Genomic DNA, 23,140 nt, shown 5'->3' on the forward strand with positions numbered 1-23,140 from the left:
GTGACAGGTGCAGTAATCCTCTACTAGGTGAGGCGTTTGTTTCAGGGTAGCAGGTGCAGTAATTCTCTACCAGGGTGGTGCTGGTTCAGGGTGGCATGTGCAATAATTCTCCACCAGGTGGTGCTGTTTGAGGGGGGTGGGCAGAAGAAGAACCTCTCCACTGAGTGATGTTTGTTCAAGGTGGCAAGTGGAGGAACTGTAAACTGGGTGGGACGTCTGGTTGGGTGATGCAGTCTACTAACTCTCCACAGGGTGGCGCTGGTTCAGGGTGGCAGGCGCGGGAACTCTCCAAAGGGCGGTTTGGGCTCTGAGTGGCAGGAGCACAAACTCTCCACCAGGTGGTGCGATTTCCGCTCCGGCGGCAGCAACTCGCCCGAGTGACCCTGGTTCAGGGTGGCAGATGCAGCATCTATCCACCAGGTGACGCTGTTTCGGGGTGGCAGTGCAGGAACTGTCCACCGGGTGGCGCTGGTGCCGGGCCTGCCAGCCTCTGTGTTGCCTGTTCTCTAGGGTGGGGCCGCTCCCCTGGGAAGGGCCACCGCCGCCGCCGGCACATCACCTGGCCCTCGCTCCCAGACAATTCCACCTTCCCCCTTTTCCCATCCACCTCCCGCCCCCGCCACCCACGGAGGCTTCTGCGCCCGTTGATTCTGCGGCTTAATAATAATTACTGTATTTGTTAAGCGCTTACCATGCGCCAGGCACTGTACTAAGCACTGGGTTGGATACAAGCAAATCATGTTGGACACAGTCCCTGTCCCCCGTGGGGCTCACAGTCTCAATCCCCATTTTACAGATGAGGTGACCGAGGTACTGAGTTCATTCATTCATTCAATCAATCGTATTTATTGAGCGCTTACTGTGTGCAGAGCACTGTACAAAGCGCTTGTTAAGAGACTTGCCCAAGGTCACCCAGCAGACAAGTGGCAGAGCCAGGATTAGAACCCACGACCTTCTGACAGGCCCGTGCTCTATCCACTATGCCACTGCTTCTCAGTGTGGCTTAGGAGAAGAGGGTTAGAACCCACGACCTTCTGACAGGCCCGTGCTCTATCCACTATGCCACTGCTTCTCAGTGTGGCTTAAGGAGAAGAGGGTTAGAGTGAGCCTCCAGAGCCCTGTTTTGTGGCAGCAGGAGGGGTAACCCCAGCCACAGTCGGGTCTCAGTCCCTGCATCAGAAGGGGGTGGGGGGGGGGGGGGCGGAGGAGAAGAAGCAGGGAAGAGGCAGTCTGCCGGGAAGAGGGGGTGGGCTGCGGGGGCAGAGCGGGCTGGGTTCACTGCAGAAGCTGGACGTAATTGGCGGGGAACAACCCAACTCTGCCCTGGCATGAGCCACGCCACCAGCCCTCATCTACCATCTCGATGTTGGTGATGGTGTCGCCAGGGTCAAAGGAGATTTCATCAGCGCCTTCTGCGGGGGGGAGAGCCAAGGGGGTCTGGCCGGGGACTCCGACCCTTCCTCCCCCCAGCCCTCAGCCCGGTCCCAGATATCCCCCCACCCTCCCCAAGCCGGCCCCAGCTCCGGTACCCCCGACCCCAAGCCCTGCCCCAGCCCCCCTACCGCCCAACCCAGCCTGCCTAGCCCCAACCCCAGCGCAGGGTGCCCTGCCCTCCCCTCCCCTCCCCTCCCCTCGCAACAGTGACCCACCTCCTTGGTAGTCGTACAGCGCAACGGCCGAGGGTGCGGCTCCCTGGGGCTCCCCGTGCCCGGCGGGGGGTCCTGTGGCAGGCGACGCGAGGGGTCAGGGTCAGCAGGAGGGAGTGGGTCGGGGCTGACGATCCCCCCCCCCCCCCAGGCTCCCCACCCAAAGGCACGGCAGTGGGCACTGACCCGGAGGGGGTGACACTGCCCGGTCATCCACGTCTTCGTAGTCCCCCTCGGCATCGTCACCCACGTCATCGTCACCCACGTCGTAGACCGGCTCCGGGGGGTCCATCACATCCTCGTAGTCGCCCTCGCTCTCGGGGTCCTGCTCGTACACCGGCTCCTCGGGCTGGGGCTGGGCCTGGGGTTGGGGCTGGGCCTGGGGCTGGGCCTGGGGCTCCGGCTCCAGCTCGTACACCGGTTCCTCCTTGGGCTCTTCCTCCCGCAGTGGCGGCCTGGCTGGCAGAACTGGGAGCCGCTCACGTTCCCGGTCCTCCAGAGCGAGAAGTAGAGGGAGGTCAGGCAGCTGGGGCTGGGGCAGAAGTCCGGGGGCAGGGGACAGGGGACAGGGCAGGGCCTGGGGGTAAGGCATGGGGGAACCTGGTAGGGAGCTGGGGTAGGGGATAGGGGTAGGAGGTAGGAGCAGCGGGAAGGAGCTAGGGCAGGGGGTAGCAAGTCTGGGGTCTTCCTCTCCACCCCTGGCCCTGCCCCACCCAAGGGAAGCTCTGTTCAGGTGGAAGGCCTGACTAACAACCTTTCTTACCATAGGGTGGGTCTGGGGTCTAGCTGGGTGGGGCGGGGAAAGAGAGGGGGCAGCTGGCCTAGGAACCCACTCACCTGCAGGGAGCCCCTCCCCGGGGGCACCATGGGCACCGGGGGCACAGGCAGGGGCAGCTGACGGGGTGAGTCCTGAGGAGCCGGGGCAGCAATGGGCTCACCACAGGGTTTTCCCCCAGCCGGTGGCCGGGCCAGAGGCCCTGGGGTAGGTAGGGGGACGCTGGCCCTTGGGGGGGCCGCGGGCTCGGCGGCCACAGGGGACTCCTGGGCAGCCCGGGCGGCCGCCAGCTCCCGCTCCTGCCGTTCCTGGGCCGCCCGCCGGGCCCGTTCCGCCTCTGCCCTCTTCCTGTCCTCGGCTTCGGCCGCCTGGGCCTGGGCCTCGAACCGCGCCCTCAGGCTCTGCGCCCCACTGGATGCCGCTGAGGAGGAGGACTGTGGTCAGGGCCCCCGGGACGGGTACTGATGGGCATCCGTCGGACAGGGTGCGGGGAGAGGACACTGAGGGTTGACCCGGCAGGGACCACTGAGAGGACCAGGCCGGGACCCATGAGGGGCCCAGCCCAGAGTCCCCTGAGAGGACCCAGCTGGGGATCCCAGAGAGGACCAGATCAGGGATCCCTGCAGGCCTCAGCTGTGCAGGGCCATGGGGCACAGGGGCTGGGCTAGAGTTCAGGAGATGTGGTTGAGGCTGGGGTTCAGACTGGGGATTTGGGGTTGGGGTTCAGAGTGGGGATTTAGGGGTGGGGTTCAGGACCGGGTACAGGGGGAGCAGTTATTCTCCACCTGGTTTGGACCTTCCTGACTCACCAGCCTCCACTGCCGTAGTTTTCTCATAGGCAGAGGTCGGAGCCTCCATCTCGCTGAAGCCAGCAGCACTCTGGGGAGTACGGGGCAGGGGCCGGGGGAAAGGATGCTGAGTCGGGGAGGCCTCAGAACAGGATGGGGTTGGGGAGGGGTCTGGGGTGGTGCCATGCCTGGCGGAGGGAGCCCTTGGACCTCCCCCCAAGTCTGGACAGGGGAGGGAGGAACTCCAAGAAACGGGTCAGGGCTAGGATGGCATGGAGTGCCCAGAGTGGACGGAGGGCAACTCATCAATGCCCCTTGGTCCCTCTCTCTGCCCGTCTCCCCCCCCCCCCCCCCCCACTCACCTTGTCCACGCGGTCCCTCTGGACCCCATAGCGGCCACCAAATCCCTTGGAATGGTCTGCAGGTGGAGGCAAATGACCAGTCAAGCCTGCCCCGTACCCTCCTGGAGCCCAGGACCAGTTCAGCCCTACCCAGCACTCACCCACCATGCTGGGAGAGTATAAGGCTGGCCAGGCCTGTGGCAACACCACTGGTCCAGGTGAGCCACCCCCTGACCCCCAATCCTGGCTAGTCTAGCCACTCTGGGCTCTGGACTGCCACGGACTGTGGGATGAGGTGGGTGGGGGCTGCTGAGATCCACTCATGGAGTCAGGTTTCTCACCCTGGGCTCTGCCGCTTCCTTTCTGGACCATCCAACTTTGTAGCAATCTATTAATTGGGACCAATCCATGCCAACCCATTCTGCCAACTGTAGCCACATTTTGTTCCCTTCTGACCACGCTGTCCTCCCCATCCTAATGAGATCTGGTCATAGCCATTGGGATCATTCCATCCCAATGTCAATCCCAATCATTTAGCTCATTGTGGGCAGTGAATGTGTCTGTTTCCTGTTACACTGTTTTCTCCCAAGTGCTTAGTACAGTGGTCTACACACAGTAAGTGCTCAATAAATACAATTAACTGACTGACAATCTGTTCTGTCCCTGATATCAACCCATCCCAATTCATTTGGCTCCTTTTGTCCGCCTAATCCCATTCCATTAAAAATAATAATTGTGGTTTCTGTTAAGTACGTACTGTGTGCCAAGCACTGTACTATGGTCTGGAGTAGATTCATTCATTCAATCATATTTATTAAGCACTTACTGTGTGCAGAGCACTATACTAAGTGCTTGGGAAGTACAAGTCGGCAACATATAGAGACAGTACCTACCCAACAATGGGCTCACAGTCAAGAAAGGGGAGACAGACAACAAAGCAAAACATGTAGACAGGTGTCAAAGCCATCAGAATAAATGGAATTATAGCTACATGCACATCATTAATAAAATAGAGTAGTAAATGTGCACAAGTAAAATAAATAGTGTAATAAATACGTACAAATATATATGTGCTGTGGGGAGGGGAAGGAGGTAGGGCGGGGGAGTGATGGAGAGGGGAAGAGGAGAGGAAAAAGGGGGCTCAGTCTGGGAAGGTCTCTTGGAGGAGGTGAGCTCTCAGTAGGGCTTTGAAGGGAGGAAGAGAGCTAGCTTGGCGGATATGTGGAGGGAGGGCATTCCAGGCCAGGGGAAGGACACGGGCTGGGGGTTGACACCGGGACAGGTGAGAACGAGGTACAGTGAGGAGGTTAGCAGCAGAGGAGCGGAGGGTGTGGGCTGGGCTGTAGAAGGGGAGAAGGGAGGTGAGGTAGGAGGGGGCGAGGTGATGGACAGCCTAGATAAAGTAGATAGAGCATATAAAAGATACAAGGGGCTCACAGTCTAAATTGGGAGGGAAGAAAAGGGATTGAATCCCTATTTTAAAGATGAGAGAACTGAGACACAGAGAAGTAAAGTGACTTGCCCAAGGTCACATAGCAGGCCAGTGGCTGAGTCAGAATTAGAACCCAGATCTTCTGATTCAGAGGTTAGGCTCTTTCCACTAGGTGGAGCTTCATCCTGTCCATTGTGTCCACCCATCCCAATCTCTCTTGTCTACCGGGACTGCCCCATCCTACCCCTTCCATCCGGTTCCCACCATTCCCACTCTGGCCGGCACTGGCCATCCCCTTCCCCGGGGCTGAGGGGATCCAGGCCCGTGGACACGGGTCTGGCTCATCCCTCCCCGCTGCCGCAGCCCTGGTCCAAACCCCCTACCCTTCTATGAGGCTGGAATCTGAGCCCCCTTTGGCAGGGCACATGGCGTATGCTTTTGGTGACCTTCCCAAGTGTCTGGTCCAGCATGTGGCATTCACTGGGCCCTCAGCAAATACCACTGAGGCTACTTGCCTGGGGGTGGCGGGGCTTACCTGTCTGAGACTCATGAGGCTGGACCTGCTCCTTGTGGTCCCACCCGCCGGCACACTGGTCCTGGCGGTCCCTCTGCACCCCAAACTTTCCTCCGAAGCCCATGGCATAGTCTGGCCGGCAGGACAGGGTGGTGGGAAACAGAGGACCCCATCAGGTTCCCCCGCCCCCCAGGCCACAGGAGGCTGGGGAAGGTGTGCAGGGGAGGCCAGGAGGGTCGTTGGAAGGGGCAAGCAGGGAGAGGTGTGTTGGGGGGGAGGCTGGGAGAGGGCAGGGAGGTGGGCCCCGGGGACGGGGTGGGGCAGGGCTCACCTGTCTGAGACTCATGAGGCTGGACTTCCTCCTTGTGGTCCCACCCGCTGGCACACTGGTCCTGGCGGTCCCGCTGCACCCCAAACTTTCCTCCGAAGCCCACGGCATAGTCTGGCCGGCAGGACATGGCGGTGGGACATAGAGAACCCAGTCAGGTCTCCCCGCCCCCCAGGCCACAGGCCAGAGGAGGCTGGGAGAGGTGTGCGGGGGAGGCCAGGAGGGGTTGGGAGGGGCAAGCAGGGAGAGGTGTAGGGGGGGAGGCTGGGAGAGGTCAGGGTGGTGGGCCCTGGGGATGGGGTGGGGCAGGGCTCACCTGTTTGGGACTCATGAGGTTGGACCTGCTCCTTGTGGTCCCACCCACCGGCACACTGGTCCTGGCGGTCCCTCTGCACCCCAAACTTTCCTCCGAAGCCCACGGCGTAGTCTGGCCGGCAGGACAGTGTGGCGGGACACAGGAACCAGTCAGGTCCCCCCTGCCCCCCAGGTCACAAGCCAAGGGAGACTGGGAGAGGTGTATGGGGGTGGTGGAGGGGCAGACCAGGAGAGGTGTGCAGGAGGATAATAACGATGGTATTTGTTAGTGCTTACTATGTGCCAAGCACTGTTCTAAGTGCTGGGGAGATTACAAAGGTGATCAGATTGTCCCACAAGGGGCTCACACAATTTTAATCCCCATTTTACAGATGAGGTAACTGAGGCACAGAGAAGTTAAGTGACTTGTCCAAAGTCACACAGCTGACAGTTGGCAGAGAGGGAATTTGAACCCATGACCTTTGACTCCAAAGCCCGTGCTCTTTACACTGAGCCACGCTGTTTCCCGGGGATGCCGGGAGAGGTTTAGGGGAGCAGGTCAGGAGAGGCCTGAAGGCAGAGGCTGGGGGGTGAGGCCAAGAGAAGTGTGTGGGGGGAGGCTGGGAGAGATGTGGGGAAGGCCAGGGGGAGGCTGGGAGAGGTGCTGGGGGAGCCTGGGAGAGGTTGGGGGGAAGCCTGGAGAAGTGGTGGGAAGGTCGGGAGAGGCACGGGGGAAGGCCGGAGGCCAACTTTGTCCCTTGACTTGTAGAAGTGAAAACAGCAGCCCCAACCCTCTTTCCCCCCGGCTACCCTCTCCTGCCCCCGTCTCAGCTATTCCAACAGGGGGCATCCAGGAGGTAGACAAGCTGCTTCATCCTAACCTTGCCCCTTTCTATCCCCCCCCGCACTGTCTCAGTCCACCCCAATACCACCTCCCTGCTTCCCCCCGTCCCCAGCCTCCCCCCAACCCCCGCTGCCCCCAGTCTCAGCCTCTCCCCACCCCTGCCATCCCTGGCCACCCCCAGCCTTCCCCCTGCCCCCGCCCCACTCCAGCAGCACCTTTCTGTGACTCGTGTTTCTCAGTCTCTCCCTTGTAGTCAAAGCCCACGGCCACCTTGTCCACTTTGTCCTTCTCCACTCCATAGCGGCCCCCGAAACCCCGGGAATAATCTGTGGGGGGATGGGGGGGCTACTGTCACTATGGGAGGAATCAGGAGGTGGGGGGAAGGGCAGAGGCAGGATGAGAGGCAGAAGGTGAGTGGGGGAAGGAATAAGAAGAATTGGAAGGGGAGATGGAATGTGGGACAGGGGTTAGTGGGGATAAGAGTCTGGGGGAGAAAAGAGGTGGGAGGAGGTCGGGGGAGAGAGGAGCAATGGGGGAGAGGCCAAGGTTGAGAGAGGAGTTGCAAGGACAGTCAATCAATAAATCGATTGTATTTATTAAGCACTTATTTTGTGCAAATCACTGGATTAAGTGCTTGAGAGAGTACAATGCAAAAAAGTTGGAAAACATATTCCCTTGCCTACCAGGAGCTTACGGTCCAGAGGGGGAGACATATTAATTTAGAGGAATAAATTACAGAGATGCACATGAGTGCTGTGGGGCTGAGGAGGATATTAAGTATATATAGGTTACAGATCCAAGTGCAGAAGGGTGACACAGAAGGGAGAGGGAGTGGGAGAAATGAAGGCTTAGTTGGGGAAGACCTCTTGGATGAGACGTGCTTTTAAGGCTCTGAAGGTGGAGAGAGTGACCATCTTCTGGGTATGAAGAGGGAGGGGGTTCCAGGCCAGAGGCAGAACTTGGGAAAGGGATTGGCAGCGAGATAGATGAGATCGAGGTAAAGTGAGTAGGTTGGCATTAGAGGAGCAGAGAGTGCCTGCTGGGGTGTAGTAGGAAATCAGAGAGGTAAGATAGGATTGTACCACGTTAGTACAAATCATCCTATCCCGACTGGATTACTGCATCAGTATCCTTTCTGACCTCCCAACCTCCTGTCTCTCCCCACTTCAGTCTCTACTCACTTCAGTCTCTACTGCACTCCGCTGCCCGGATTATCTTTCTACAGAAATGCTCTGGGTAAGTCAACCCCCTCCTCAAAAATCTCCAGTGGTTGCCTATCAACCTCCGTATCAAGCAAAAACTCCTCACTATTGGCTTCAGAACTCTCCATCACCTCGCCCCCTCCTAACTCACCTCCCTTCTCTCCTTCTACAGCCCACCCGCACACTCGGCTCCTCTGGTGCTAACTTTTTCACTGTGCCTCGTTCTCTCCTGTCCCGCCATCGACCCCTGGCCCACGTCTTACCTCTGGCTTGGAATGCCCTCCCTCCTCAAATCTACCAAACAATCACACTTCTCCCCTTCAAAGGCCTACTGAAGGCTCATCTCCTCCAAGAGGCCTTCCCAGACTAAGCCCCTCTTTTCCTCAGTTCCCCCTCCCCTCCCCACTGCCCCAATTCATTCCCTTTGCTCTACCCACTTCCCCACCCCACAGCACTTGTGAATACATTCATTCAATCATATTTATTGAGCACTTACTGTGTGCAGAGCACTGTACTACGTGCTTGGAAAGTACAATTCAGCAATAGAGACAATCCCTGCCCACAATGGGCTTACACCTTGACTCTTTCCCTTTGCTCTCCTCCACCCCTGCCTCTCCACAGTACTTAGGTATATATGTACATATCTATAATTCTATTTATTTATATCGATGCCTGTTTACTTGTTCTGATGTCTGTCTCCCCCATTCTAGACTGTAAGCCCACTGTGGGCAGGGATTGTCTCTATTGCTGAATTGTACTTTCCAAGTGCTTAGTACAGTGCTCTGCACACAGTAAGCGCTCAATAAATACGATTGAATGAATGAATGAATGTGGGGGAGAGCTGATTGAATGCTTTAAAGCCGGTCATTTTAATAGAAAAACAATCCAAGCAGCCAAGTGAAGTATGGAGTGGAGTGGGGAGAGACAGGAGCCAAGGAAGTCAGTGAAGAGGCTCAAGCAGTAACCAAAGTGGGATAGAATAAATGCTTTAATCAGCATGGTAGAAGTTTGGATGGAGAGAAAAGGGTGGATTTTGGGAATACTGTATGGGTAGAACTGACAGGATTTGTGGACAGAATGAATATAGGGGTTGAATGAGAGATGAGTTGAGGATAATGCCAAGGTTATGGACTTGTGAGACAGGGAGGATGGGGTGCTGAGTACAGTGATGGGAAAGTCAAGAGGGATGGGGCTTTGGTGGGAAGATGAAGAGTTCTATTTCAGACATGATAAATTTGAGGTATCTGCAGGACATCCAATTAGAGATGTCCGGAAGGAAGGAGGAAATGTGGAACTGCAGAGAATGGGAGAGATCAGGGATGGAGAGGGAGATTTGGGAATCATCCCTGTGGAGTTGCATCTGCATCATCAGCATAGTAGTTGGAGCCTTGGGAGTGAATGAGTACTCCAAGTGAGTGGGTGTAGATGGAGAATAGAAGGGGACCCGGAATTTAGCCTTGAGGAACCCCCACAGTTACGGGGGTGGGATGCAGAGGAGGAGCCCGTGAAAGAGACTGAGAAGTAGCGGCCAGAATGATAGGAGGAGAACCAGGAGAGGACACTGTTCGTAAAGCTGAGGTTGGAAAATGTTTCCAGGAGAAGGGGGTGGTCCACAGTATCGAAGGCAGCCGAAGGGTTGAGGAGGATTAGGATGGAGAAGAGGCCATTGAATTTGGCAAGAAGGGTTGAGATGGGTCCAGGGTTGAGAACGGTGGATCGGGTGGAGGGGCCAGGGGAAAGATGTGTGTGTTGGGGGGGGTGGGGGGTCAGAAGCTATCTGTTCAAGAAGGAATTGATGGGGCAGGGCTAGGCTGGGCTGGACTGGACAGGGGCTGGACTGAGACAGGGGCTGGGTTGGGGCTGGGGCTGGACTGGGTGAGGCTGGGCTGATCTGGGGTTGGAGCAGCAGCTGGAAGGGCCGGGCGGGGGGCTCCCCGGACACTTGAGCAGCGAACCAGAGGAGGGGGCGGGAGCAGGGGAAGGGGCGGGGAGGGGGCTCATCGCTTGCCTTTCTGAGATGCGTGTTTCTCCACTTCTCCCTTGTAATCAAACCCGACGGCGGACTGCACAGAGAGCAGGAGAAGGCGGTGGGGGGAGGAGGGGTCTCCCCCGGGGGCAGGGACAGACGCGCCCCGCCTCCTGCCTCACCCCAGTCCCCAGCGACAGCGCAGGTGGTGGGGTGGGGGGGGGGGGGGGAGAGGGGGTCCCAGCGCCAGCCCCTGCCAGCCCCTGACCCTCTCCGTGTCCTTATTCCCAGTGGCCTCGAGTCCATCACCTGCCAGGGTCGGCCAGGGTCAGGGGTCACTCCCCTTGTCGGCCGGGGTCAAGGGTCACTCCCCTTGTCAGCCGGGATCAGGGGCCACTGCTCTGGTTGGCTGGGGTCAGGGACCACTCCTCTGGTCGGCCAAGGTCAGGGACCACTCCGCTGGTCAGCCAAGGTCAGGGATCACTCACCTTGTCGGCCCGATCTCGCTGGACCCCGTATTTGCCCCCAAAGCCTTTTGCAGCGTCCGTCTGCGATGAATGCTTCCCCACGTCGGCAATGTACTCGTGACCCAAGGCGCTCTGGCGGACAGAGCGGGCAGGGTGGGCAGAGTGGGCAGAGTGGGCAGGGTGAGCGGAGTGGGAAGAGAACAGCAGGACACATCAATGGCAGCACACTGGAACAGTCTGTGCCCTCTGCTCTGCCCAGCTATGAACTCCCCAAAGTCTCCCTTCACCTCCCCGTTCCCCCCACCTCCATCCCACCCATGATGCTTGAGCCCCATGTGGGACAGGGACTGTGTCCAACCTGATTTGCTAATGATAATAATAATAATAATAATAATAATAATGGCATTTGTTAAGTGCTTACTATGTGCAAAGCACTGTTCTAAGCGCTGGGGAGGTTACAAGGTGATCAGGTCGTCCCACAGGGGGCTCTTAGCCTTCAACCCCATTTTACAGATGAGGTAACTGAGGCACAGAGAAGTTAAGTGACTTGCCCAGTCACACAGCTGACAATTGGCAGAGCCAGGATTCGAACCCATGACCTCTGACTCCAAAGCCCACGCTCTTTCCACTGAGCCACGCTGCTTATATTCACCCCAGCACTTAGTACAGTGCCTGGCACATCGTAAGCGCTTAAACACCACTTACTGTGTGCAGAGCACTCTAGCATGGCTCAGTGGAAAGAGCCCGGGCTTTGGAGTCAGAGGTCAGGGGTTCAAATCCCAGCTCCACCAACAGTCAGCTGTATGACTTTGGGCAAGCCACTTAACTTCTCTGTGCCTCAGTGACCTCATCTGTAAAATGGGGATTAAGACTGTGAGCCCCCCATGGGACAACCTGATCACCTTGTAACCTCCCCAGCGCTTAGAACGGTGCTTTGCACATAGTAAGCGCTTAATAAATGCCTTCATCATCATCATCACTTGGGAAAGTACAATACAATTGAGTTGGTAAACTCATTCCCTGACCATAAGGAATTTGCAATCTAAAGGGGAAGGCAGACTTTAAAATTGATCAGTACTAGGGGAAATAGTAGAGTAGAAAAATACTTAGTATTTTGGGACTGGGATGAATAACAAAGTGCTTTCCCTTCCCTCCCAAAGCCTCTCAGGAGGAGAGCTCCCACCTCCTCTCCAATTCTAACCCCTCCAACCTACTCTCTCACCCCTTCACCACTCATTAAAATGCTTGCTCCTGCCCTTCTCTCCCTGACCACCATCTTCAACCATTCACTCTCCAATGGTTTCTTCCCCACTACTTTCAAACATGCTCCTACATCCCTTTTCCTAAAAAAATCCTCCTTTGACCCCCCCAAAATTCTCTCCAACTATCAGCCGATCTTTGCTTTTGGCTTTTTATTTGTTTGCTTATTAATGGTACTCGTTAAGCACTGGCTGTGTGCTAGGCAATGTACTAAATGCAGGAATAGATGAAAGTAATCAGGTTGGAATACACCCTGTCCCACATGGAGCTCACAGTCTAAATTGGAGTGAGGATTTAATCCCCGCATTACAGATGAGGTAACTGAGGCACAGATAATCAATCAATCAATGGTATTTATTGAGCATTTACCATGTGAAGAGCACTGTACTACACACTTCGGGGAGTATAACAGAATTAGCAGACACGTTCCCTGCCCATAATGACCTTATAGTCTAGAGAATGATGCTACAAATTCAGAAATAATAATCAATCAATCAATCAATCAATCATATTTATTGAGCACGTACTGTGTGCAGAGCACTGTACTAAGCGCTTGGGAAGTACAAGTTGGTATTTGCTAAGCACTTACTATGTGCCAAGCACTGTTCTAAGCACTGGAGTAGATACAAGGTTATCAGGTTGTCCCATGTGGGGTTCACAGTCTTAATCCCCATTTTACAGATGAGGTGACTGAGGTACAGAGAAGTTAAGTAACTTGCCCAAAATCACACAGTTGACAAGTGGTGGAGCTGGGATTAGAACCCATGACCTCTGACTTCCAAGCTCATGTTCTTTCCACTAAACCACACTGAATCTTATAAAGAAAAATATAAATGGGTCATTTTCTACATTTTATAGTTTTGGGGGTTTTAAAAATATTTTTTATTTTTGTTTCTGGTTTTTTATGGTATTTGTTAAGAGCTTACTCTGTGCCAGGTACTTGTCTAAGTAATCACGTTAGATACAGTCCAAGTCCCACATGGGGCTCCCAGTCTTAATCCCTACTTTACAGATGAGGTAACTGAGGCACAGAGAAGTGAAGTGAATTCCCCAAAGTCACACTGCAGTCAAGGGGCAGAGCTGGGATTAGCACCCAGGTCCTTTGACTCCCATGCCCGGTCTCTTTCCACTAGACCACACCCCTCCTCTGTATCTCCCTCCAAACTCCTCAAACAAGTTGTTTACATCCACTGCCTCCACTTCCAATCCACCAATTCCCTTCTTGACCCTGTAAAATCTGGCTTCCGACCCCTTCTCTCCACTGAAACTGAGGTCAGCAACGACTTCCTCTTTGCCCAATCCAATGGCCCCTACTCCTTCCTGATTCTCCTCGACCTCTCAGCTGCCTTCGACACTATGGAGCACCCCCTTTTTCTTAAAACATTATCCAACTTTGACTTCATAGATACTGTCTTTTCCTGGTACTCCTCCTACTCTCTGGTTGCTCCTTCTCAGTCTCTTTTGCAGGCTCCTCCTCTACCTCCCACCCCATAATTTTGGGGGACCCACGAGATTCCGTTCTTTGTCCCTTTCTATTCTCCACCTCCACCCACTCCCTCGGGGAGCTCACCTGCTCTCACTACCACTTCTATGGATGACTCTCAAATCCACCTCTTCAACCCCAATCTCTCTCTTTTTTTTCTGCAATCTTACATCTCCTCCTGCTCCATGACATTTCAAACTCAATTTGTCCAAAACCAAACTCTCATCTTCTCCCAACTCTCTCTTGCCCTTCCCATCTCTGTAGACAACACCGCTATCCTCCAGTCTCTCAAGCCCATAATCTTGGCATTAACCTTGCATCATCTCTCCTTGACTCATACACTCAGTCATCAAATCCTGTCAGCTCTTCCTTTACAACTTCTCCAGAATCTACCTCTCCCTCTCCAAACTGCAACTATGTTAGTCCAAGCACTTATCATATTCTTTCTCAACTACTGACTGACTGACCTCCCTGCCTCCTATCTCTCCCCACTTCAGTCCATAATTCACTCTGCTGCCTGGATCATTTTTCTAAAAAAACCAAACCCACCCCCCCCAAAAAAAACCCACATTCTGCACTTGTCTCCCCACTCCTCAGACCTTCCTGTGGTTGCCCACCCATTTCTTCATCAAATAGAAAATTCTCACCATTCGCTCTAAGGCATTCAATCCTGTTCATTCAGTGGTATTTGTTGAGTGCTTACTGTGTGTACTAAGTATACTTACTGTACTAAGTGCTTGGGAGAGTACAAAACAACAATAAACAGACACATTCTCTGCCCACAACAAGCTTGGAGTCTAGCGGTGGGGAGACAGACATTAATAATAATACTACTACTAATAATAGTGGTATTTGTTAAGCACTTACTATGTGCCAAGCACTGTTCTAAGTGCTGGGGTAGGTACAAGGTAAGCAGGTTGTCCCACTTGGGGCTCATAGTCTTAATTCCCATTTTACAGATGAGGTAACTGAAGCACAGAGAAGTGAAGTGACTTGCCCAAAGCCAGAGCAGATAAATGGCAGAACTGGGATTAGACCCCACGACCTCTGACTCCCAAGCCCGGGCTCTTTCCACTAAGCCACGCTGCTTCTCAGACATTAATATAAATAAATAAATTACAGATATATGCGCTGTACATGTATATGTACAGATAAGTGCTGGGGGGCTGGGAAGGGGTGGAAGTGCCCAGCTTACCTGGGCCCCAGAGGCTGGCTCCCTCTGGCCCCTGCTGTGCCCCAGCTGCCCTGCTGCCCCAGTGCCCGGCACCTCACCCTACCCAAATCATGGAGACCAAGTCCCTCTGGCTACTGCTGTGCCCTGGTTGCCCTGCTGTCCCAGTGCCACTGACCAGGACAAGGAGGCCAGTTCCCTCTGGCCTCTGCTGTGCCCCGGCCGCCCTGGACCTCACCTTGTCCATCCGGTCTCGCTCGGTGCCGAACTTGCCCCCGTAGCCGTACGACGCTTTGGGCCCCATCTCCATCTCCTTCTTGCGGATGACATCGTGCTCCTCGGACACCCGGTTACGCAGCTGGTGGATGCTAAGAGGGGCAAAGTGACCCCTGACCCTGGGGCATCTCCCCACTACACCTTGCCAACCCCGGCCTGGGGAAACCCCCAACTCCCCATCACTCTTCCTGGCTTCTCTGCACTCCTGGCCTGGGAAGGTCCCCGTCTCCACCCTAGCCCAGCCCCCTTCCCTCTCTACAGGCAGCGAGGTGGGGCAGGGTGGAGGACTGTGCTGAATCTGCCTAGTTTCTGGGGCAGATGGGAAGAGACAAGTAGGGAGAGCCACCCAACCCCCAGACTGAAATGGATATGTCCAACATGCAGACAAGCAAAAAGGAAGGCCCTCTGGCAAGACACCCCCCGCCCCCAGCAAGACCCCAGGTAAAACCCCTGGCAGGACTCTGTCAAGACCCCTGGCAGGGCCCCAGACAAGGCCCCCTGGCAGGACCACTGGTAGGACCCCTGGCAAGACTCTCCAGCCCCCACTGAAGGGTCCTTGAGCTGGCCCAGATCCAGAGGAGGGGAGTTTAGGGGCCAGTTCAGCTGGACTGGGGGCCACACCTCCCTCCCTCGCAGTCCTTCCCCAACCTTCATCTGCAAACGTCCAAATTTGGTCATGAGTGAGCAAGATGCTGCCACTTCCCGTTCCCGTAATGAGTCACATGGCAATGGTAAGAACCGCCCCGACTCAACCACCGCACCGTCCCCCCAGACATCCTGCCATGGGCGCCCAGGCGCAGCACGGGGCTTGAGCCGTCAGCTCCCCTCACCCTCCCACCCCTGGGGAGGAAGTCTGCAACAAGGCCCCCGTAGATCCTTACCCCATGACCCCTCCAGCCCAGGACTCTATGACAGGATAATTTAATGACCAAGAATGGACCTTCCTGATCAGAGATTGACGAGCCAATACCCCTGACTCTCCTCTCTCCATCCCTGACTCCTCCCAGTGACCCAGCAAGGACCATCTCACACCTCTGATTATTCCCTGTCTGTCCCGGACTACCCCCAGTGACCCAGCACGGACCACCCCGGTCCCCTCCAGGATGAAGCAACACCCCGAGAAGGGAGAGGAAGAGGTGCACCAACATACAGAGAGACCGAGTGGCAGAGAGATGCCCCCTGCCCTCTGGCCCCACTAGCAGCTGAGCCGGCCCTTACTCGATATGCTCGGCCCGTCCGGAGCCCTCGACGGTCTTGGCCCCCCATCGCTGCTCCTTCTCCGAGATGTCATTCTGCAAAAGGAACCCAGGCCTTGTGGTGGAGGGGAGGATCTCAGGTTGCTCCCCTCCCCTCTGGCCTGTACCCTCTCTGCTCCCCGGGCCCTGGGTCACCCTCCCCCATCCGTGGGCCACCATCCCCCAACAGCCTCCAGAATGAGCGGTCCAGCTGTGGATAGGGTCAGTTCGAGGGTGGTGGGTCCCAGCCTGTTTCCCCTGAATGGATCAGAGCCCCCAGGAACTCCCCCACCCCGGCCCAGAAATAAGCTCCAACCGCCCCCCGACCCCGTGCCAATTCTACCCTCTCCACCCCCAACCCGCGCTGCTCTGCACCCCTATCCCCGAACTACCCCCCCCCCCCCCGCCCCACCAGCGGTCTGCTCACCACAAAGTCCGGATCTGTGTCCCAGTCATCACCCTGGGCCTCTAAGGCCACTGACACACCATGTCCCACCACGGACCGCCACATCTGTAAGACAAATAGCTGGATGCTGGGTGTGTAAGGAGCTGGGGAGGGGGTCACAGCTCCGGGGAACCCCCAGTCCCTCCCCACCATAGCCCCGGGGGTCCACATAACCTCAATACAACTACGGAGAGCCCCATCCCCCTGACCACTGCCCCAGAGGTCCCCATCTCCACACACTGCCCTGGGAGGGTCCCTATACCTCCCAGGACCACGCCCCTGCACCCCTGCACCCCTGCACATAGTAAGCGCTCAATAAATACCATTGATGATGATGACCCCTGGTGGTCCCCATCCCCTCAAGACCTCAGACCTGGGGGTCCCCACTATCCCCATGATTTAGCCCAAGGGATCACCCCCAGCCTCAGAGGGCAGGAGCTGACCATAGACAGACCAGTCCAGCACCAAACCAGCCACTGAGGGGGTTGGCCTTGAGGTCAGTTAGAGAGGAGGGAGCAGCAAAACATCTGCCTCCTCTGATACCCTTGTTCCTCCTCCTTCTCTTCAATCAATAAATCAATCAGTTGTATTTATTGAATACTTACGGTGTGAAAGGCACAGTACTTTAGCTTGGGAGACTACCATACTATTAGAAGAAATGATACCTGCCCCCAAGGAGCTTACAATCTAGCAGGGGAGACAGACATCAGAAGGAAACAGACCTAAGGAGCTGGTAAATTATCAGTGGTATTTATTGAGTGTTTGCTGTGTGCAGCACATTGTACTAAACATTTGGGAGGGAACAATACAACAGAGCTGGTAGACACATTCCCTGCCCACAAGGAGCTTACAGTCTAGAGGAGGAGATAGACAATAATATACAAAATTTATATAGACTTAGGTGATGTGGGACTGAGGGACAGGCAAAATCCTCCTTCCCCTCAGAGGATTTGCAAATCATCTGTGTCTTTGTCTGCCCCTGCCCACCTCCCATCTTGCATTGTACTATATGCTCCATGAGGCCTGGAACCCATCTGTGTTCCTTCTGTTGTTCTCTGCCAAGCACTCACTACAGAGCTCTGTGCTCAGTAGTAGTAGCAGCAGTTGCAGTAGCAGTAGTAGCTGTAGTAATAGCAGTAGTGGCAGTAGTAGTAGTAGTAATAGTAGTAAGTAGCAGTAGCATTAGCAGTAATAGTAGAGAAGAAACATGGCATAGTGAATAGAGCATGGGCCTGGGAATCAGAAGGTCACGGGTTCTAATCCTGGATCTGCCACTTGTCTGCTGTGTGACCTTGGGCAAGTCACTTCACTTCTCTCAGTTACCTCATCTGTAAAATGGGGATTGATACTTTGAGCCCCACATGGGTCAGGGACTGTGTCCAATCTGATTTGCTTGTATACACCCCAGCACTTAGTACAGTGCCTAGCACATAGTAAGTGCTTAGAAATCCCATCATTATTAGTAGCTGTATCAGTAGTAGCAGTAAAAGGAGTAGCAGAAGTAGTTTTAGCAGTAGTAGTAGAAGAAGTAATCATAGTAGCAGTAGTAGCTGATGTAGACGTAGTTATAGTAGAAACAACAGTAGCAGTCAATCGTATTTATTGAGCACTTACTGTGTGCAGAGCACTGTACCTAGTGGTTGGGAGAGTACAATAGAATAATAAATAGACATATTCCCTGCCCATAATGAGCTTACGGTCTAGAGGGTGAGATAGTAAAATAAATAAAATAATAAAAAATGACAGCATTTATTAAGCATTTACTAGGCGCAAAGCACTGTTCTGAGTGCTGGGGAGATTATAAGATGATCAGGTGATAAGATGGTCAGGGATCTCATCCTATCCTGTCTGGACTACTGCATCAGCCTTCTCTCTGATCTCCCATCCTCGTGTCTCTCCCCACTTCAATCCATACTTCATGCTGCTGCCCGGATTATCTTTGTCCAGAAACACTCTGGGCATATTACTCCCCTCCTCAAAGATCTCCAGTGGCTACCAATCAATCTGCGCATCAGGCAGAAACTCCTCACCCTGGGCTTCAAGGCTGTCCATCACCTCACCCCGTCCTACCTCACCTCCCTTCTCTCCTTCTACAGCCCACCCTGCACCCTCCGCTCCTCTGCTGCTAATCTCCTCACTGTACCTCGTTCTCGCCTGTCCCGCCATCGACCCCCAGCCCACATCATCCCCCGGGCCTGGAATGCCCGCCCTCTGCCCATCCGCCAAGCTAGCTCTCTTCCTCCCTTCAAGGCCCTACGAGAGCTCACCTCCTCCAGGAGGCCTTCCCAGACTGAGCCCCTTCCTTTCTCTCCCCCTCGTCCCCCTCTTCATCCCCCACATCTTATCTCCTTCTCTTCCCCACAGCACCTGTATATATGTATATATGTCTGTACATATTTATTACTCTATTTATTTATTTATTTATTTATTTTACTTGTACATATCTATTCTATTTATTTTATTTTGTTAGTATGTTTGGTTTTGCCTCCCCCTTTTAGACTGCGAGCCCACTGTTGGGTAGGGACTATCTCTATATGTTGCCAATTTGTACTTCCCAAGCGCTTAGTACAGTGCTCTGCACACAGTAAGTGCTCAATAAATACGATTGATGATGATGATGATGATCAGGTTGTCCCACGAGGCTCACAGTTAATCCCCATTTTACAGATGAGGTAACTGAGGCACAGAGTCACATAGCTGACAATTGGCAGAGCCGGGATTTGAACCCATGACCACTGACTCCAAAGCCTGTGCTCTTTCCACTGAGCCACACTGCTTCTCTATATAAGTAAATTACTGATATTTATGTAAGTGCTGTGGGGCTGGGAGGGGAGAAGAGAAAAGGGAGCAAGTCAGAGAGGTGCAGAAGAAGAGGAAAAGGGGACTTAGTCAGGGAAGGCCTCTTGTAAGAGATGTGCCCTCAAAAAGGCTTTGAAGGTGGGGAGAATCATTGTCTGTCAGATATGAGAAGCAGCATGGCTTAGTGGAAAGACCACGGGCTTGGGAGTCAGAGGTCACGGGTTCTAATCCCAACTCCACCACTTGTCCGCTGTGTGACTTTAAGCAAGTCACTTGACTTCTCTGTGCCTCAGTTACCTCATCTGTAAAATGGGGATGAAGACTGTGAGCCCCACGTGAGACAATATGATTACCTTGTATCTACCCCAGCGCTTAGAACAGTGCTTGGAACATAGTAAGCACTCAACAAATACCATTATTATTATTATTATTATTATTATTATTATATGAGAAGAGAGGGAGTTCCAGATCAGAGGCAGGATGTGGGCGAGAGGTCGGCAAAGAGAAAGACAAAATCGAGGTAAAGTGAAAAAGTTAGCAAGGACAGAAATACTCCAGTGCAACCGGTGGCTGACAGACTGTTGGGGGTCAGGAGGGAATCAGAGAGGGCTCCTGGAGGAGGCAGCAGGCTCTCAAGAGACTTTGCTGTTGGGGATCAATCAATCAATCAATCAATTGTATTTAATGAACACTTACTGTGCCCAGGGCACTGCTCTAAGTGCTTGGGAGAGTACGACACAACAAAATAACTGACACTTCCCTGCCTACAATGAGCATACAGTCTAGAGTGGGAAACAGACATTAATATGAATAAATAAAATTGTGGCTATGTACATAAGTGCTGTGAGACTGTGAGTGGGTGGTGAATAAAGAGAGCAAGTCATGGTGATGCAGAAGGGAGTGGGAAAAGAGAAAATGAGGGCTTTGTCAGGGAAGACCACTTAGAGATGTGCCTTCTATAAGGCTCTGAATTGAGGGGGAGAGTAATTGTCTGTCAGCTATGAAGAGGGAGGGGATTCCAGGCCAGAGGCAGGATATGGGCAAGTGGTCAGCGGCAAGACGGATGAGATTCATGTACAGTGAGAAAGTTGGCATTAAAGCAGTCAAGAGTTTGGGCTGGGTTGTAGTAGGCAAAGTAGTGAGGTAAAGTAGAAGTGGGCATGGTGACTGAGTGCTTTAAAGCCAATGTAAGGAGTTTCTGTTGGATGCAGAGGTGGATGGGCAACCACTGGAGGGTCTTAAGGACTGGGAAAACATGGACTGAACGTTTTTGTAGAAAAATGATCCAGGCAGCAGACTGAAGTATGTATTGGAGTGGGGAAGAGACAGAAGGCAGGGAGGTCAGCAACGAGGCTGATATAGTCATCAGGGTAGGATAAGTGATTGTATTAACATGGTAGCAGTTTGAATGGAGAGGAAAAGGCAGATTTTAGTTGAATTGTGAAGGTTGAACTGACAGGATTTAGTGATGAACTGAACATTTGGGTTGAATGAGACAGAGGAGTCAAGGATAGCGCCAAGGTTATAGGTTTGTGAGAAAGAAAGGATGGTGGTGCCATTCACAGTGATGGGAAACTCAGGGGGAGGGAAGGGCTTATGGCTTAGTGGAAAGAGCACACGCTTGAAAATCAGAGGTCATGGGTTTTAAATCCGGCTCCACCACTTGTCAGCCATGTGACTTTGGACAAGTCACTGAACTTCTCTGGGCCTCAGTTACCTCATCTGTAAAATGGGGATTAAGACTGTGAGCCCCACGTGGGACAACCTGATGACCTTGTACCTACCCCAGCACTTAGAACAGTGCTTGGCACATAGTAAGCGCTTAACAAATACAAACATTATTATTATTATTATTATTATTATTATTATTATTATTATTATTATAAGGAGTTCTGTTTTGGGCAAATTAAGTTTGAGGTGATGGCAGAACATCAAAGTAGAGATAACTTGAAAGCAGGAGTAATTGTGAGCTGGCAGAAAGGGAGAGAGATCAGAGATAGAGATTTATTCATTCTTTCAATTCATTAAATTATATCTATTGAACGCTTACTGTGTGCAGAGCACATTGCTAAGTGCTTGGAAAGTACAATTCAGCAACAGATAGAGACAACACCAGCCCACAACAGGCTCACAGTCTAGAAGGGGGGAAAACAGGCAACAAAACAAATAAACAGGCATCAATAGCATTAATATAAGTAGAATTTTACGTATATACACATCATTAATATAAATAAATAGAATTATAAATACACGCATATATACACAAGTGCTGTATGGGGGCATAGAGCAAAGGGAACAAGTCAGGGCAATAGGGAGGGGAGAGAGAGTAAATTGGGAATCATTTGCATAGAGGTGGTAGAATGGGGAGGGAGTTCCAGGCTGGTGGAACAGGGGGAACCACTGGGGACAGAGGCTGGGGAAGAGGCAGGAGTGGGGTGGGTGGGAGGGAGATGCTCGGGAAACCCCAGGGATGGACGGATCAGAGGGGGTAGGAAGGGAGTGGAAGAACAGGGGTGAGGGGGCTGGAGGGGAGAGGGCAGTGGGTGAAGGGCAAGCGGGGAGATGGGAAGGGTGGGGTGAGGGGCAGGCGGGGAAAGGAGAGAGTAGGAGGGGTGAGGGGAGAGAGAAGGAGGTACAAAGAAGGAGGGAAAAGAAGAGGAGAGGAAAGGAGGAGAAGAAAGAAGCAGGAGAGGGGATAGCCCGGGCGAAGGGGCAGGAGGAAGAGGAGGGGAGGAGCCAGCTCAAGCCCATGACTCAGCCCTGCCATATTTCAGGGCTGCAGCACCCCCCAGCAACTCAGGAGTGAACCCCCCCCCCCACCACGCACACAGTGACCCCTCCCCACAGTGACCCCCTCCTCCAGCAGGATGGACTCGCCACCCCACCTCTATCCACTTCCCAGCAGAAGTCAAGCCTCAGCCCAGACACAGGAAAGGGGAAGTGTGCGTGTGTGCATTTGTGCGTGTGTGTGTGTGTGTGTGTGAACATTAATGTGTGAGCGAGACAGGCAGTGACAGGAGCCCTCTCCCCAACTCCTCCTGGTCACCCTAAACACACACACACACACACACACACACACACACACACACACCACACACACACACTCACCATCTCCCCTGCAACAGGAACCCCAGACACACCCCAATGTCTCTGAAGCCCTGCTGCCCCCTACCACAGCCACAGTCACAGTCTCAGACCTCTGGACCCTCACCAGGCCGCCGGCCACCAGCCTTCTCATCCACCCCTGCTCCAGTCCAGTGGCTCTTACCTAGAGCCTCCAAATCTCCAGGACACTCTAAGTCCCTGGACCTCAGGGCCAGCCTGCCGGCCACCTGCCATCCGCCAAGACCAGAGCAGAGTTACCCTGCCCTGGACTTTCCTCTAGACTGTGAGCCCACTGTTGGGTAGGGACTGTCTCTCTATGTTGCCAACTTGTACTTCCCAAGCGCTTAGTACAGTGCTCTGCACACAGTAAGCGCTCAATAAATACGATTGATTGATTGATTTCCACCCGTTGCCCCCAGTTAGCTTGCCCCCTCCTGGCGGGGGATCCTACCTTGTGTGGTCAGCGTCCACTTCTTTGGTGAGGGCCTCTTCCTCTGGGGCTCGCCGACCTCTGTTGCCCAGCCCCTGCTGCCTGGCCCGTGTTGCCCGGCCTCAACCACCACCCACACCGTGCTTCTGGTGGGGGGCCCTGAGCGGCTCTGCTCCCAGTTCCTGTTTCAGTGCGGCGTAAACTTCCGGCCTACACGTTCACTGCAGAGCTGGGCCTGGGGAGGGTGGGAGGAACCTCCAGGCCCAAGGAGCGTGGAAGGGTCCGCCCGTCCAGCCTGGGGAGTATGGGAGGAACTATGGGGCCTAGTTGGGAAGCGGC

The 23,140-nt window shown here is 54.0% G+C and overlaps 1 protein-coding gene across 2 annotated transcripts; it reads right to left on the bottom strand.

Moving 5' to 3' along the window:
• Positions 1-1,197: 1,197 nt before the first annotated feature.
• LOC119928319 (src substrate cortactin-like) lies at positions 1,198-22,931 on the bottom strand. Of its 2 annotated transcripts, XM_038746476.1 has the most exons (16): positions 22,823-22,931; positions 16,450-16,533; positions 16,006-16,079; positions 14,750-14,879; positions 10,619-10,729; positions 10,173-10,227; positions 7,178-7,288; positions 6,141-6,251; positions 5,828-5,938; positions 5,518-5,628; positions 3,572-3,627; positions 3,231-3,300; positions 2,484-2,842; positions 1,833-2,139; positions 1,650-1,721; positions 1,198-1,412 (listed from the first exon to the last, which is right to left on the bottom strand). In XM_038746476.1, exons 2-16 carry the CDS (start codon positions 16,531-16,533, stop codon positions 1,276-1,278), a joined length of 1,899 nt encoding a protein of 632 aa, XP_038602404.1. In that variant the 5' UTR covers positions 22,823-22,931; the 3' UTR covers positions 1,198-1,275. The 2 variants fall into 2 exon arrangements, with proteins under 2 accessions (XP_038602404.1, XP_038602412.1); XM_038746484.1 differs by lacking the exon at positions 5,518-5,628.
• Between the last annotated feature and the right edge of the window lie 209 nt (positions 22,932-23,140).

The sequence above is a fragment of the Tachyglossus aculeatus genome, chromosome 1 (assembly GCF_015852505.1).
Source record: "Tachyglossus aculeatus isolate mTacAcu1 chromosome 1, mTacAcu1.pri, whole genome shotgun sequence".
In the NCBI taxonomy this organism is placed as follows: domain Eukaryota; kingdom Metazoa; phylum Chordata; class Mammalia; order Monotremata; family Tachyglossidae; genus Tachyglossus; species Tachyglossus aculeatus.

Bases quoted from the DNA above. Each gene is read 5' to 3' on its own strand.
- LOC119928319 (XM_038746476.1), bottom strand. From the start codon at position 16,533: ATGTGGCGGTCCGTGGTGGGACATGGTGTGTCAGTGGCCTTAGAGGCC. The intron at 7,289-10,172 runs GCAAGCGATGAG...ATCCCCCCACAG, and splicing joins GAAACACGCATCTCAGAAAG to ATTATTCCCGGGGTTTCGGG. The intron at 1,413-1,649 runs GTGGGTCACTGT...TCCCCCCCGCAG, and splicing joins GCTGTACGACTACCAAGGAG to AAGGCGCTGATGAAATCTCC.